We start from the raw sequence: 15752 nt of genomic DNA, 5'->3' as shown, positions 1-15752 counted from the left end.
GGAGCTCGCTGCCGTTCCCCCGGCTCTGAGAGACAGCGGCCATTTGTCCGTCCTGTCCTCATCACCTCAAAAAGGGCCTTGCCAGCTCCATCCTCCTCTGCTGGTCCTTGCTTTGCGGAGCTGGGGTGTGAAAAATGCCAATCATTTGTTTTTAAAATTTTAAAAGTTTAATGGTAATAAAATGGTTATAAAAATAGAAATATAATTAGAGTAATAATAATTTGGACAGTTTGGACTAGGACAATATAAGACAATAGAAACAAAGAGTTACGGACAGTCCGGGTACCTTTTTCTGGGCAAAATAAGCCTGAAAAAGGACTCACGTTAACAGAGGATTAACCCTTAAAAACAACAGCCTGTTGCATATTCATACACCTCATACATGATGCATAAATTCCATTCAAACAAAGGATTCTGTCTGGGCAGCATCAACTTCTTCCTCTTAAACCTGACAGCATCTTCAAACCTGAGCAAGGCAGGAAGAAGTTCCTTTCTTCTGATAAGAGCAATGAATTCTGTTTCTCTAAAAGATTTAGGTGTTCTGTAGCTGCTATCTCGCTGTGAGTCCTTTCTTTAAAAAAAAGTATCTTACATAGCATACTTTCTATTTTAACATTATGCTATAACCTAAAACTATATTTAACACACTACTTAAAAAATTAATACAGCGTAACTTTCACACATAAACACATATAATATTCATTTTAATATTTGAGAAAAGCCAATCATAGAATACACATTTTTCACACCAGGGCAATGACCTGCTCCAAGCACTCAATGCCAAATGTTCTGTTTGTCCCTGAGGAGCTGCACTTTGGGAATGGCATCATCCAGGTCAAACTCCACGGCTTGGCCCAGGAGTTCCATCCAGCACGAACAGTTCTTGCACAGTGCCCACCCTCGTGTCACAGTAAAAAATAGTGAATAGAGCCAGGATGGGACAAAAAGGGTCCCTGAAAGCAATGGGCCCATCTGCTTCCCCTTCCAGGCTCAGTCTTGGGGCAGCATGTCCCGAGTGTTCAGGGACAGAAGGTGGAGGGTGCCTGAAGGAGGGCTGAGAGATCAAAAGCCACCTTCTGAGCTCATTCCAACTTTCTCCAACCCAGTCTGGCTGACAGACATCGCCTGACCACCTCCACACTGCACTTTTCAGCCTCCTCCTTCAGCTCAGAGGGAGTTTAACATCTCTGGGGCACACAGTAAAGTACTCCACTGGAGGAGGAGACAGCACTTCAAAGAAGAGCTAAATAATCCTGTTTAAATATAGGGAAATAAGAATGAATCCTTATTTTAAAAATGGGATTTGAATAAACCTTCTCAATTCTTTTATAATGTGAAGTCCTCATGTTTACAGAGGGCTGGAAATGAGCAAAAGCGAGGAATTAAAGAGCACGTCTTTATGCACCAGGTTATCTGGAAGCATTAAAGTCATTAAACAGTTGAGCCAGTTCTGCCAGGTGATTCAACATCCTGTGTGCCCAGAGGGACCTGTGGCAGTCCCTCAGCAGCTCCGTGCTGGAGCTGGGATCTGGCCCAGGTTTCCTGGCAGCCCCCAGACCAGCCTGTCCTGGTTTTGTCAGGCAATCATTTCTCCCTCTGTGTTTGTCACCACAATTAGCCACTGCAAACGCTGTGGCTGTCTCTGAGGCTGGAGATCAGGATGGAACCTGTGGGAAGGGAATGTGGTCACCCAGGTGCTGCTGTGTGTCCATGGGTACCTCCAGAGCCACACTGCAAACCCCTTTGTCCATCTACCCGGGAACTGTGAGATTTTCACCAGGCAGATCAGGACAGAGGGGGTGTCTCCATTTCTATTGCTGGAGCCAGAGAAGTGAAACACATTTCCATCGGTGACTTATTACCTGCTGTGCTGATCAAAGGGACAAAACCATCTTGGATTGATTCTCCAGGGCAGTGTTTTAACCAGGAGGGTTTAAGGCTGCACAGGAGATGTGGTCTGTGGGGAAAGCTGATCTCTTATTAAATCAGCAGACAGGGCTGAATGCGGGGCTCAGCTCAGGGGTTATGTGCCTGAAAGCCTGTCTGGGCTCCTTATTTTTTCCAGCTGTGCTGGGGGAACCTAATAAAGGTACTGCTGTCCCTGCAGCCTTTCACCAAACTGCCCCCCTGCTGCTTTGCTGGGGCTGATTTATGGCATTGGGGCCAAAAGAGTAGCCTGGAGGGGCGTGCCCTGCACAGGAGGGGCTCAGCTCCTGGCTGGGGCCTCCCTCTTTGCCCCGAGGGATTTCCGGGAGGGAAAATGCTGGGGATGGGGAGAAGACAAATGAGAGACCAAGCAGGCAGTAGCAGCTGTCTTGAATCAGTGCCTGGCACGGCACCAAAGAGATCAAGGGGTCAGTGTGAGAGTAGCCACTGGGCTGGCGGAAAATGGTTCTTCCATTTCCAGCAGCATCCCCCGCTAGCACCAGGGCAGGGCTAGGGAAAAGAAGTCAGGGCAGGTGAGAGGCCAAGTCATTCAGTGGTCAAACCTCTCTCCATCCTGCAAAGGATTTGCAGTTTGGGCTCAGGGTGGGCACAGGGCAGTGTCCCATCTGCCCGTGGACAGGCTCCTACACAGCTTGTAGGGTCTGTGACCCCACAGTGCTGGCTCCCACCCTTGGCTCACAGATTTGATCTCCTCCAGTGATGTTACTGTAACTGCTGGACAATGTTTTTATGCCCAGTGGAGTGGTGGTTACAGGTCCTGCCTTTGATTTGCCCCCTGGGGAATATAAAATTACTGCACAGCCCCTGCTCACTGGCAGCTACCCAAGGTGCAGGGACTCCCTCTGGGGTAACCCTCGGGTGCTTTCAGACTGCTCCCCTGAGCAGACAACACTTTGTTTTTTCCCTGCTGTTTTCCAGCCCTGCCTGCCCAGGGGAGGAGACATTCCCTGGGGAATGGAGATGCTGGGTGCCACGGTGATGGTTGCCATGGCAAGGGCTGCCACCATCCCCGTGGTCCTTGGGGAGCAGAGCTGTCAGCGTGTGGCTGCAGGCAGTCCTGGGGAAATGGGCAGCTGGGGAGAGCTGGATGTGTGGGGACAGCTGGACTTACTGGGGTAGCTCTTCTCACCTCCCAGACTGTCTATGCCTGCTGGGAAGCAGCTCCTTGCACAGGAACTCTTTGCACAGGATGGTCCAGGACACCCCGCTCCAGCTGGGGGCAGCTTGGGGTGGAAGCACAGGATGTGCTGAGCACCCAGCAGTGTTGTGGTGTTGTAGGTCCCAGGACAAGGTGAGAGATGAGAATTGACTCCAAGTTCTCAGAAGGCTGATTTATTATATTATGATATTATATTAAAAGAAAATGGTATACTAAAACTATACTAAAGAAAAAGAGACATGAGAAGGTTAGACAAGAATGAATAATAAAAACCTGTGACAGACTCAGAGAGTCCAACACATCTGGCTGTGATTGGCCGTTAATTAAAAACAGTTCACATGCTGGGTAAACAATTCTCCAAATCACATTCCAGAGGAGCAAAACATGGAGAAGCTGAGGCTTCTCATCTTGCCGGGAGAAGAAAACCTGGTGAAGGGATTTTTCACAAAATATCATGGTGACACAGCAGGGAGCACATGCTGCCCAGAGGCAGCTGAGCCTGGCAGGAGCTCAGCAGTGCCCACACTGCCTCTGCCTGCATCCTCAGGCCTTTGCCCTTTTCAAGGGATGCTTGGACAACCCTTCCCATTAGTTTTGCTCTGTTTCACCTGCAAGCAAGCGGATGCACTTCATGGATGAGGGCAGCTGGGTTTGAGTCCTTTTAGGTGCCAGGAGCTTCTTGTATCCTCAAAAAAAAAAGCCATATTCTGCTGCTTAAAAGCCACTTTTTCCTCTAGCAGCATCAGCAGCACATTGCAGAGCCAGTGCAGGTAGGAGCCCTTCCCTCAGTACCCATTCCTGGAGCTGTATTCATCTTGGCAGCTTCCCCATGGAGAACCAGAACAAAGCCTAAAGGGCTCAAAGCAGACAGGGAAAGCTTTAGTCTGAAATAGTCCACCTTGGCTAGGGATGATCAGCAGGAATCCACATGACTTCTCTCCTTTATCCAGCTGAGTGAGGAACAGGCAGCTTGAAAGAGGTCAAGACATCTTGGTAATTGGTGGGGAACGTTCAGATTACACTTGACTGGGGAGGTTGTGACACTGCTGCCCCTCACTGCAGCTGGCAGGAGGGGACTGGTGAGCGAGCTCAAGCCTGCAGGGATAATCAACTCTTTATGGCCTGCTGTGGCCAGAGCTGCTCCTGGAGGAGACTGGTGGGGCTCTCCCTGGCTCCTGTGTCCTCCTCCCCCTCCTGCACTGTGGGCTCCCTTTGGTTAAGATGTGCCATTGTTGTATCACTTGCTGGGGTGAGTGGCTCTGCTGCTGGCACACTCAGCCTGCTCCTCAGGGGCTTTCTCAAACTGGGGGAACCTCAGGAGCAGCCAGGAGCCTGCCATTCACAGGATGGGAGCTGGGGAGGCCCAGGAGCAAAGGACAAGAGAGACAAACTGCTGGAATTTCCCTAGGATAGACAGGGATGACAGGAAGCATGACAGAGTGGATTCCCTGTCCTCTCTATGCCTGGCTGAACAGAGATTTAAAGGAGGGGGGCAACGACACTGCAATTGAGCAGTAATTAACTATTTTCAGCTGGGACTTTAGAGAAATTACATACATGAGAAGATGCCAGATCCTGCAAATGCTCCCAAGGAAGGTGTGATGGCACACACAGCTCACTCAGGGTTAAACACATCCTTTCAAATTCTGCCACTACCTAGAGGAGGTGCACATACCTGTTCTGGGTGGTGTTACCACACCTGAGTAGCACCAGGTCCACCACAACTCCACAGAGAAGTGGGTCTGAAAAAGTGTTACCATAGCAAAGATGAGCAGGGAATGAAACCCTGGAGGCAGTGGAGAAAGTGAGATGAGCAGGAAATGCCATTAGCAACAAAATCTGGCCATAAAAATGTACCAGGAACATGTTGTTCTCGTAGAGTTAAGTTTATCAGATCTTGTACAAGTGTTTAGACCAGACAGGAATAATTAAATCTAGGTGTAATTACACATTAGTATGGCTGATTGAGTATGCTAATTAATCTGCAATTATCATTTGGTGGGGGGAGATAATGGAACACAGGTAAAAGTGCAGTGATTTAAGGAAATCCTGGCTATTGTTCCAAAGGAGGAGGTCTCTGAAGAGAAATTCCTGAGCAGTGATGTGGGTGAGGGAGGGTACAGAAATGCTGCTGGGGCCACAAAGGAAGGTTGTGCAATGCAGCCTGAGCCAAGGCCAGCACGGAAGGGCTTTGGCACCTGAACTGCAGCTTCAGCAGGGCTGAGGCACTTGGCAGCCTGGCTTTCTCCCTGGGAAAAGAGCAGCGTGCACCCTGAGAGAAGGTGTTCCAGCTGTGAGCAGAGAGGGGCAGGAGCACGTCCCACTGAGGCTACAGCGCTGCATGAAGACATTTATCAAGGAGACAGAAGAGGTGGGTGTGAAACTCCTCAGGCTGAAGAGTGCACTGAGTCTTGACTGTCACTTTTGGCTGCTCACTCAAGGCAGGGATTAGATTTATTAGCATGAAATGAGAAGAATGAAGTAACTACCTATTGTCGGTGGGTAGCACCCAAATGCAAAATGGGAGTTTGCCCTCCTTGGACAAAATGTCACGGGGAAAGAAGGGAGTGGTGTGTGTAAAACATCGGGACAATTGGCATCATGAAGCTGTGTGCAGCTAGTGGGGCATAAGTGAAGGGTTAAAGGCTCAGCTGTGAGGTATTTCTTTTATTGCAGGTGTGTCTTGGGGAAAAGATAAGTGAAGGTTCGACTTCAAAGACATTCCTACAAACATCACCTCCCACCACGTCCTCACACTGCCCTGGGTGTCTCACCCAGACTATTCTCAGTAATCACTGGCCACGTGGAACAACACAAGAAGCAGAAATGATAAACAGCTGCTGAAAAGCAAGCAAGCACTCATTAAAAGACGCCCCTTGGAACAGTACGCCGGCCAGAGCTTTATTTTCAACAGCCCATACAACCAAAAACCAAGAGCAACAGCAATGGTGTGTGTGTGCATGTGTGTGACTGATACAGTGCAGTACCCCATCACAGCATACAAAGTTTGCCAATAAATTAAGGACTGAAAAAACAAACACAGTGCATACCTAAAGATCATCAGTACATAAGTGAAACACAGCCTAAGTAGAAGTATTTGCATATCCTCTAGCTGTTTTAACATTGACCTTTCAAAGCTAACCAAACCATTCTTGCTCTGTGCAGGCTATACAAGCACTGGGCTAATCGTAGCTTCACCCCAGGGACAATTCCCTCCTAGGGGCAGGAAGGCAGGTCACACCCTGAGAATCAACGCTTGCCTTCCTGTGTACCCCTGGTGCAGCCAGGAGGCGTGGCACGCACTCCTGGATCACTGACACAGCCCCAGGGCCTGGGCAGCACTGAAGACACTCTGCACTGGCTGTGTCTCCCCATGGAATGCTGCCCCTGTGCAGGATTTGAGGGGGTACCTTACTTGCATCACTGAGTTACAGCCCAAGCTTACTCCTGCTACTGTGCTTTATCATTGGTTTCATCTGGACTTTTAACATCCATCTATCAATAAATAAAATCATTGGTTTAGCACGCATAATAAAATTACACACTTCCCACTGGTAACTGTTTGAGAAGTTCTCATGTTACCCCCTACACAAGCCTCAATAAAATTACTTTATTTTCCATCAGGCTCAGTAAGGTTTCAAGTAACAATTTTCAGTACTGCTTGTTCAAGACACAGGCTTGGTTTGGAACCCTGATTCTGTCTACAGGGTCAAAACATCTCCACACTTCTACACTCAAGTGTATCAAGTCCACGACTGTGCCATTTTCACCTGCGAGCAGCAGAAGAGGGAACTAACAGTACTTGCTGTTATTTCCTCCCCAGGTGACTGAAACAGTCCTTTTACAAAGCCTATCAACCTAACCCAGCTAAAATGAAAAGCAAAAATGTCACTCAAGTCAGAACCAAAGCCTGTGTGTATCGAGATTCACATCAGCAGTTCTTATCCACAGCCACTTGCTCTAACAAACCTCCTATAAATGCAGCCTCGACTTCCTTCTCCCACAGGCCAGGACAGAACAATCTGAGATGAGCCATATCTTCCTCCAACTGAGTACTTATAAGGCACTAAAATTAAGCCACAACCAAACAACCCCAAAAAACACAAACCCAAAAGAAACCCAAACAAACTGACCCACAAAGAAATTAAAATTTGGCTATATGGAATAGCAGCAATTTTTTTTTCAGTGGTCTACAATTCAGAACATTGATACTTTGGGGCAAAAAAAAAAACCAATGCACTGTTGGCCAACTACAAAACACCTAAAAAACCATTCATACTTCAAAATCAGTACAAATCTGATAGGCACAAGTAAAAAGCATCTTCTTCACACCTCAGTGCTCAGTTTTCCAGCAGAAGCCAGGCCTGGGGAGCTCAGCCGCCCTGCAGGACAAGGTGAACAGCCCAGCACCACCATCATGCAGCTGGAGGAGGATGGAGTGGGGATGAGCCACTGCAGAGCTGCTCCAGGACACTGACTGGAGGCAAATGTTTTTAACAACATGATTAATTAGACAATGTGTTCAGCTTTGGCACCTATTTCTGAGCCCTCCCTCCTGTTTTTCAGAAGTCCTGTTAAATACAGCTGGTCTAACTCCAGTGTCTTCATCCATTCCCATTATTTTTCTTCTGCCTGGAAATAGGTGAACTCACCTATGTCACTACATTAGATACAAAGGCTAGCACTTCAGATTTCTTAAAAACAATCACTCTGAGTTTGGAAAACTGGTTTTAAAACATACCAAGAAATACTAAACATAAATGTGTAAAGCAGGAATTCATACCTTTAAACATCAATAAGAATGAGCTTATTTGGAGAGCAATAAAGCTTTTTTTTTTAAAGGATATACTGACTAGCTATAGGTAAATTCCTCTTTCCCTGATTGCTTGGTGAGCTTAGCCAGGCTCAGTGCCTTGCAGCTTTGCAGATTTTGTCATACACTTCTGGAAAGGCATCCTTGCAATTCATCTCCTCCCTCAGCTTGTGGTACAACGAGCCATCAAACATCTCCCAGAACTCCTCACGGGTCATGTAACAATCTGCATACAGCATCTGGAAACTGGAGAAAGGGGGAAAAGAAGAGACAGAGATTCAGTGTTAATTGAGCCACAAGATTTGACATAGAATATAAAAAAAAAAAAAAAAAATCAGTGCAAGTTATGAATAGCAAATACTTAACAAAACAAAAACATCAACAATGCTTTTGAAAAAACAGCAAATACATAGCTGACATGGATTATGCTGGGACACTCAGCCAATTATGTTTTGTGGTCTTAATATTTTTTTCTGCCTAGTTTCTTAAGATCCATGTAGGTACAGTTATGGAATCTCATATTTGTCTACATTACAATATCCATTCAAGACAGATGTAACAATGCATTCTTTGACTTTTTCATTTCTCTGGAGATTAAGAACAGAACTGACAAGGCAAAACGAGACCAGGCCAAGAAGATAAATTCATAGTGTAAACAAAGCATGGTGAAACAAAGGTCCATTTACAAATTAAATCCTTCTTCAGCTGTGGACTCTTCCTCACTCCCACAGTGTGCTCTCTAAGCTGCATCAGAGTACAGCAGCAAAACACAACCTAACATAGAAGCTCTATTGTTTTGTGTGATTACAAAACTGGAAGATTAAGCATTTACCCATTGTTCATTTCCCAGTGACAGGTAGAAAACAGACCAAACTTTGTCAGTAAAGAGCTTTAAATTGAAATCATAATTTCAAGTTAATTAAAAAAAAATCTTAAAATTAACTTTGGGTTGCTTTGCTCTCTGGCAAATCACTTCTTGCAGTCCCAAATCATCTCGAAGCAGCCTTGCTATTATTGCTCAGCCACATGGGACATGATCACTGTTAGACTGAGAAGTAGGTCAAAATAGAAATGGGGATAAATTAGACTGATGGTGTAAAAATACCATGTAGTTGCTTTTTGTTCCTGAGAAACCAGCCTGTGGCTGCTTCTCCACTGACACCGCTCCAGCAAATTAGGCTGGCTCGAGTCCGTGACAGATGGTGGGCACATGCCTCACGCCCACTGTGGTCCTGTGTAACCAGAACCCAGGCAGGGAAAAGGAAGCTCTGGAGCACAAGTTTTGAGGGAGGAAAGAGCCACCAGCACGCAGGGACTGACAGCAGGGACAGCCAAGGCTGGCCCCCTGGGCAAGGACATCCCGGTGCAAGGACAGGGCGGAGAGGCTCCATGATGCTGCAAGGACTGCAGGGAGAACAGTCCCAAGGGCAGGCAGGGAAGCTGTCCAAACTTTTGGGATTCCTGAATGATGTATTCCAAGGATGTATTTTGTAGCAGCAGACTCCACTCTCAGAGCAGCATGGAGCTGAAAGGTGACCTGAAGTCACCCAGCTCCCAACTACACCACAATGACTTCAGCCAGTGTGTCCTTTTGTTTCGTTGGTTGTGCAATCAAATAATAAAGTGAAATCATATTTAAAACTCACCACAATTAGAAATTTAAATTAGTTTTCAATTATTGTGCTTGTTAAATTAATGCAGTATTAAATATTAAAGTTCTGTGGGATAAATAACTCTGATTAAACAACATGGGTGTGAATTACATGACATTATCACTATTCTGAGGAGTGGGGTCCTTACCCGTGCACACTTCTTACAAACTTTTCCATCTGCCTCATTGAAGCCCTGGCTTCAAACTGTTTGCTTTTGGGCTCTCCATAAGCTCCTATATCCACGTAGAGTTCAGCTTCATTTCCTTTAGGATGGACCATACCAGGATTGTTGGGCAATATGAAAGGACATAACCAAATAGGGTACACCTGCAGGGGCAGGAAATACTTTTATCACTTGTTTTTTAACACAATCATCCTTTAAGGTCTTTAATAAATGTGGCAAAATGAACAGTTAAAGAGAACTTTCTCCCAGTCTTGGACTAAAACTTTTGCTTTCAGCTCTTCCTTCTCAGCTGTCCTGGTGTTGTTTTTAGCTGCACTTTCTAATGATCATAACACAAATAGATTGAAAACGTCCTCCTAGAATTACATCTCCTCCCTTTGAACATTTGAAATTAAAAGGAAAAAAAAAAAAAAACCCAAACACCCACAAATAAACCACCTCTGATCTCAAAGCAACAACTGAATAAACATTCTGAGCAAAAAGAGAAGGAAATGTTTTCTTTTCCAGGTCAGTCCAAAATTGAAATTATCACAACTGAAATTCTACACTAACTAAAATAAATTCAGAAATAAAAGCAAGAAAGGGAAATGAAGCTCCACAGTTGGTGTTTAGTGAGACCACCAATCATCTTAGGTGAAGATCAGTTCAAATTTTAGTAAGTGATAAAATCTTTTAGAAGTGCCGGCTTCTAGCAAACTTGAATCTTTTATTTAATGCTTCTCTTTTTCAGAAAGCTGTGTTTATTTCTGCTGCAGCCTTGCATCATGGACTCACAAAGCACAGCACTCCCCAGGACACAATAATGACCTTTTGCACAAGCAGGATATTATGTCTTAACATCCAACAGTCACAGTCCTTATCACAAACAACCCGAGATTTGCTGAGTTCTTACATTAAGGTCAACGTGGAAGGTCTGGATTGATTTTTCAAGGCTCTTCATTGGCACCAGCATGTCCTGCACAACGTGGTGCTGCTCATACAGCTTCCTAATGGCTTCTCCTTGGGTGAGCTTCAGCAGAGAGATTTTTGGGGGGACCATCCAGCCAAACAGGTAACGGAACACGGGGTTATTGCCAAAAGGAATGATGTCCTTCAAAGAGGAAAGAAAAAAAAGAGTCTGACTGCAGAATGTGTAAGACCAAAAGAACACTTCAGAGCCCTCAGGACGATATTAAGCCAGATTTTCAATAAATTTAATTGGCGATACTTTGCTGAAGTACTAAAACATAAATTAGCAAATTAGAGAGGCCTGGACTGCATTTGGCTACAGAGCCTTGCCCCAAGCCTCCTTTGGTTACCACTGATTTTCAGTTGTATGAATCACAACATACACAGCCCCAAATAATTTCAGAAAATAAAGAGAGCAACAGGCTATTATCTTGCAACAGCCAAGGGAGGAGTGCAAAAGGAGCAAACTTTACAGAGTTTTGCAAGAACAGCCAAATTTCTCAATAGCATTTTAAAGCTGTCAAATTTTAATTACCACCCGCACAGCCAACTGCTGTTTACCTTCTGCAGGAGCTGAAAAGATCTGGTACCTGACTCCAGAGATTCAAAATGCAGTAACAGGAATATTTCAGAATGTCAAATCAAGTTTTGTGTAACTACACGCGACAATAAACACATTTATGAAATTCTAAGTAATGACCTGATTACATAATTACTTTAGGTGGGGCAGTTTTTTAGCCAGAATTTCACATTCATGTTTTTCCCACCATCTGAATTTGGAAATCACTCAGTAGGTACAAAACTTTAATGCTGAAATACACACTTAAGGTCTAAATTCAGACAAGCACTAAACCAAAAATTAGGATTTTCTGATACAACATATGGCAAGAAGTGTCTTTGGATTTGCTGCACCCAAATGCAGGACATGTAAATTTGCCATAAACTTTGCCATTTTTTCCTGCCATTAAAGACAGAGGTTGCTGCCAAGGGGAAGAAGGTACATTGTACCTACACTGTGAAGGGGCAGAGTACTTTCCTGCAGATATATTTGAATTTTGGAACTGGTCTTACTTGGAGCTCCCAGAAGATACTGCGAGTATGTCTGTGGTAATAATGTCTGGAAGGAATGTACTCCACTCCAGTCCTGTCAGCCTTCAAATACTTCTCCACATGCTTAAAGAACCATGGCTTGTAGTAGTTGCCAATTCTGTTTATCTATAAGGAAAGAAGAATTCATCAGGTAACAGTTACACCTTACCAGACAATAGACTATGTCCCCAGATTGCTTTCCTGGGAGGAATCTGTGTTATATCCTCTGGATAAGACTGTCACAAGGCATCTAGGAAGCCTTCACTCCACTTGCAAGGCTCCTTCTTACCTTGCTTGCCATTAAGGTTTAAGTAAGGATTCCACTGACAAGCTATTTAAGAGCCCATGAATGTGACAGAACTGAATTCCTAAAATGCCAATCTCTAAACCCATCATTAATCCAAAATCTCACATGGCAGAGAGGAAACATCAGGTGGAGGGTTGCATGAACCCTTAGCATGACCTCCAGCGCATGCCCCTGATGTTTTTGTTAATATTAACAGCCTTAAAAGCTTGCTAGGAAGAGAGTTACTCTGAATAACTGCAGTTCAATGCAGCATTGTTCAGTCTATGAGAAAAGATCCTTCTCTTCCTCCTCAGAAGAACAATGAAATCAGTTGGTCATTTCTCACCAATAAAAGAGATTTAGAGAACAGGTTCTGTCATAGTAGGAATTAAAACATTCTGATGGACTGATCCCAATTTTAATCCTATGTTAGGAGACTGTTCCAATTCTATATTGGTTTTATCCTAGTACAGCTTCAGTTAGACCTTGGGAGTATTTTTTTTATTGTGAGTAACTTCCCTTTAGTTACCTTGCTTTGCTCAGATTCATCAGTCAGGACTCCTGTCATGATGACTGCTTCATCCAAGGAATACATAAGTCCTTCCACAAAACTATTCTCCTTTTTCTTAGACTCTTCAGTGAACTTCTCACAAATCTTCTGCAGCCCTCTTACTGGCTCATAATGTATTTTGACATATTTCTTGGCAGGAACCATTTTTATTTCTGCTGCAACCAGGAAACCCAGAGTACCACAAGACCAAGGCACTGCATAAAATAGGTCTGAGTTTTCAGTCTGCAAAAAGTATGTATGTCATACTAAATCATATATCCACACCAATAACTGTCAATGACATTGTAAATGATAGCAAAGTAACATTTTGTCTTACTGGTGAACATCTCACAAGGCTTCCATCAGCAAGAACAAGTTCATAGGCCACACAGGTGTGCTGAAAAAGTCCATAGATATGGGATGAAGACTCAATGCCAGTTCCCATGATCAGGCCACCTTATCAAGAGAGCACACAACAAACCAAATGAAACACACTCCAAAATGTGGGTGATTTATGAGAGCAAACCTTCATTTTATAAGCTCTTTTAAGATTATATATTTTAAAAAAAAGTGCTTATAGTGCTTATAACATAAATACCACAAAGAACATAAGGCTCAACAGAGTATTTCTAGAACCTTTAAAACAATGCAATTTAAAAACCCCAATGGAAGTGCAGCAAAATCAGTGAGTCTCTTGTCATCAGCAATCCTTACCTACTGTGAGATCATCAAGCTCTGGTACCACAGGAATAGTCCAGCCCATGGGATTCAGGTATGCAGTCAGCTGGCCCATGGACACCAAAGGCTCCACACGAACAACCTAAACAGCAAAAAAAAAAACCAAACAAACCCACCCCAAGTTCTCAGCAAACAAAAATTAAGAGTTCAGCATTAATGATGACAAAATATGGCTAACTGGATACACCTCCATCTGTTATCAGAGCTCAGAGACTCACTTTCCTAAGAGAGCTACTAAAAATAGTGGGAACTGTTTAGTGATTCCTCCTCTGCCTCTTGTTGCTCAGTGCCCAAACCCATAAATCAATCTGGTCTTTTAGACTTTAGCACATAAAAGCCAAGCAATTCCATATGCTGGGTTTTTCAGATGGAACAATCCAAGCCCACATTGCAAACCCTTGAAATGTGATAGGTCTGCTACAAAATTTTGCTCTTTGGGGAATCTAATCCCTTCAGCTTGGAGTATTGTGAAGAAAACCATTAAATCCATTAGAGTGAATGCTTCGTGGTGGGATTTGTTACCTGTCTTTCACTGTCTACTTCCAGAACATCCATTAAATTGATCATGATGTTCTTGTGAGTCTTCTTGTACTTGCCAACACGGAGGGACACCGTCAGCCAGCCGGGCCGGCCCGTGCACATGTACCTCTTGCTGCCTTCCTTCTTCCATTCCCGCACCTGCAAGGGCAACAACTGTCACAGCAGGGATGCTTTGGAAGCAGATCTCTGAACTTCTAAAAGTATGACCAGAGTGGGATAGCTCTGTAGAGGACACACTTTAATATCCTGCAGTTCTGGGTTTTCTTTTGGGGGAAGTATTCAGAAAGGTAACAAGACACTAAGAGAGTTTTAAAACCCCCTCCTCTAAGGGAGGTATTACTGCTGTTATAATCTTAGTTCTAATCCAAAACACACAAAAAGCGGTCTGAGCCTCCAGATGACCAGGCAAAGACAGAAAACTTGGTATAGTGGAATCAATCTTAAGCAACCTGGTCTAGTGGAAGATGCTCCTGCCCATGGCAGGTGGGGTTGGAACAAGATGATTTTTTAAGGTCCCTTTCCAACCCAAAGCCTCCTAGGATTCTATAAAAAAGTTGAGAAGGAAAATGTGTAAGCCATACATATGAGCCACAGTGGTTAACACCCAGAGAACAAACAACTGCATTTTCTTCAAAGCTGAGTTGCTTCTACAGCTGGTAAAAAAACCCCAGCCAAGAACCCCAACCCCTCCGAGAATAATTCCATGCACATGAATATCCATCTGTATCCGCGATGTGAGAGACAAGGCAGGAAACAGAAGCGGACGTGACAGAATTACCGCAACACCAGAGAGCACAGAATCAACACAGACATCTGCATTTCTGGGCGGAGGAAAAGTTTAATCTGGCCACGAAGCAGCTCCTGGAGCTGGCGGTGCCGAGCAGCAGGGTGTGAGTGGGAGCAGAACACGCTCCCGAGCCTGCGGTTCAGACACTGATGTTCCCATGTTGCACACACGTGTGTCCCTGAGCCTGCTGCGTGCCCAGCCCGGCTCACAGCACATCAGCAGCCGCAGGGAGGGAGTTCCACAGGAGTTCCAGCGGGACAAGAGCCCTGCAGGGGGCTGAAAGCCTCGCTGGCGTTTATTCCCTCGCTTTTCCCCGCTCGGGCTGGACTTTGCCCGGATGCGGGGTGAGGACAGAGAGCGGGACAGAGATGACAGAGAGCGGGACAAGGACACGCAGTCCCCTCGCAAAGCCGCGGTACCCCCGGGGTTCCGAGGTCCGGCCAAGCCTCACCTGCTCCTGGATGTGCCGGACGCGCTGGGCGTGCTGCCGCGGGGCGCTGTGGAGGCGCCACACGGCCCATGCGCGCAGCTGGTAGTAGATGTCGAAGAGGATGGAGAGCGGCAGGAGGAAGAAGCAGACGAAGACCCAGCGGTGGTGCACCAGCACGGCCTCCAGCCCGCGGTGCCGCACCCACAGCAGCAGGAGCAGCAGCCCCGCGCCCACCGACCACAGCGCCGACATGACGCCCACCGCCCGATCGCGCTCCATCACGGCCGCGCTCCCTTATGGGACCCCGCCATGCCGCGCCCGCCGCTCGCGCGCTCGCCGCCCGCGCCACGCCCCCCCGCCCCCATTGGCCGAGGCGTGAGGAGAGGGGAGGGGGACGACCAATCGGAGAGCTCCGCGGAGATCGGACCAGGCGCTGAGGGCGCCGATTGGCTGCGCGCGGCCGGCCCCGCGCTCCCCCTCATCGCCGCGGCCAGCGGGCCCCCCCCACCGCTGCGGGGGTGTCACTGCCTGGGGACTGAGGGGGACTCGGCTCGGACCCCGGGCAGGGCTGGGAATGGGGACCCGGATAGGGTCAGACCCCAGTAAGGGCTGGGGGAGCCGGGTCAGAT

General features: G+C 46.1%; 1 protein-coding gene across 1 annotated transcript; it reads right to left on the bottom strand.

Annotated features, from left to right (window-relative positions):
* Positions 1-5982: 5982 nt before the first annotated feature.
* On the bottom strand, positions 5983-15455 carry DHCR24 (24-dehydrocholesterol reductase). The gene is made up of 9 exons (XM_009088920.4): positions 15145-15455; positions 13889-14044; positions 13343-13448; positions 12966-13084; positions 12608-12871; positions 11775-11918; positions 10648-10845; positions 9720-9898; positions 5983-8165 (listed from the first exon to the last, which is right to left on the bottom strand). Exons 1-9 carry the CDS (start codon positions 15400-15402, stop codon positions 8012-8014), a joined length of 1578 nt encoding a protein of 525 aa, XP_009087168.3. The 5' UTR covers positions 15403-15455; the 3' UTR covers positions 5983-8011.
* Positions 15456-15752: the final 297 nt, after the last annotated feature.

Source organism: Serinus canaria, chromosome 8 (genome assembly GCF_022539315.1).
Source record: "Serinus canaria isolate serCan28SL12 chromosome 8, serCan2020, whole genome shotgun sequence".
Taxonomy (NCBI): domain Eukaryota; kingdom Metazoa; phylum Chordata; class Aves; order Passeriformes; family Fringillidae; genus Serinus; species Serinus canaria.
This window is presented reverse-complemented; position numbering and strand designations above follow the sequence as displayed.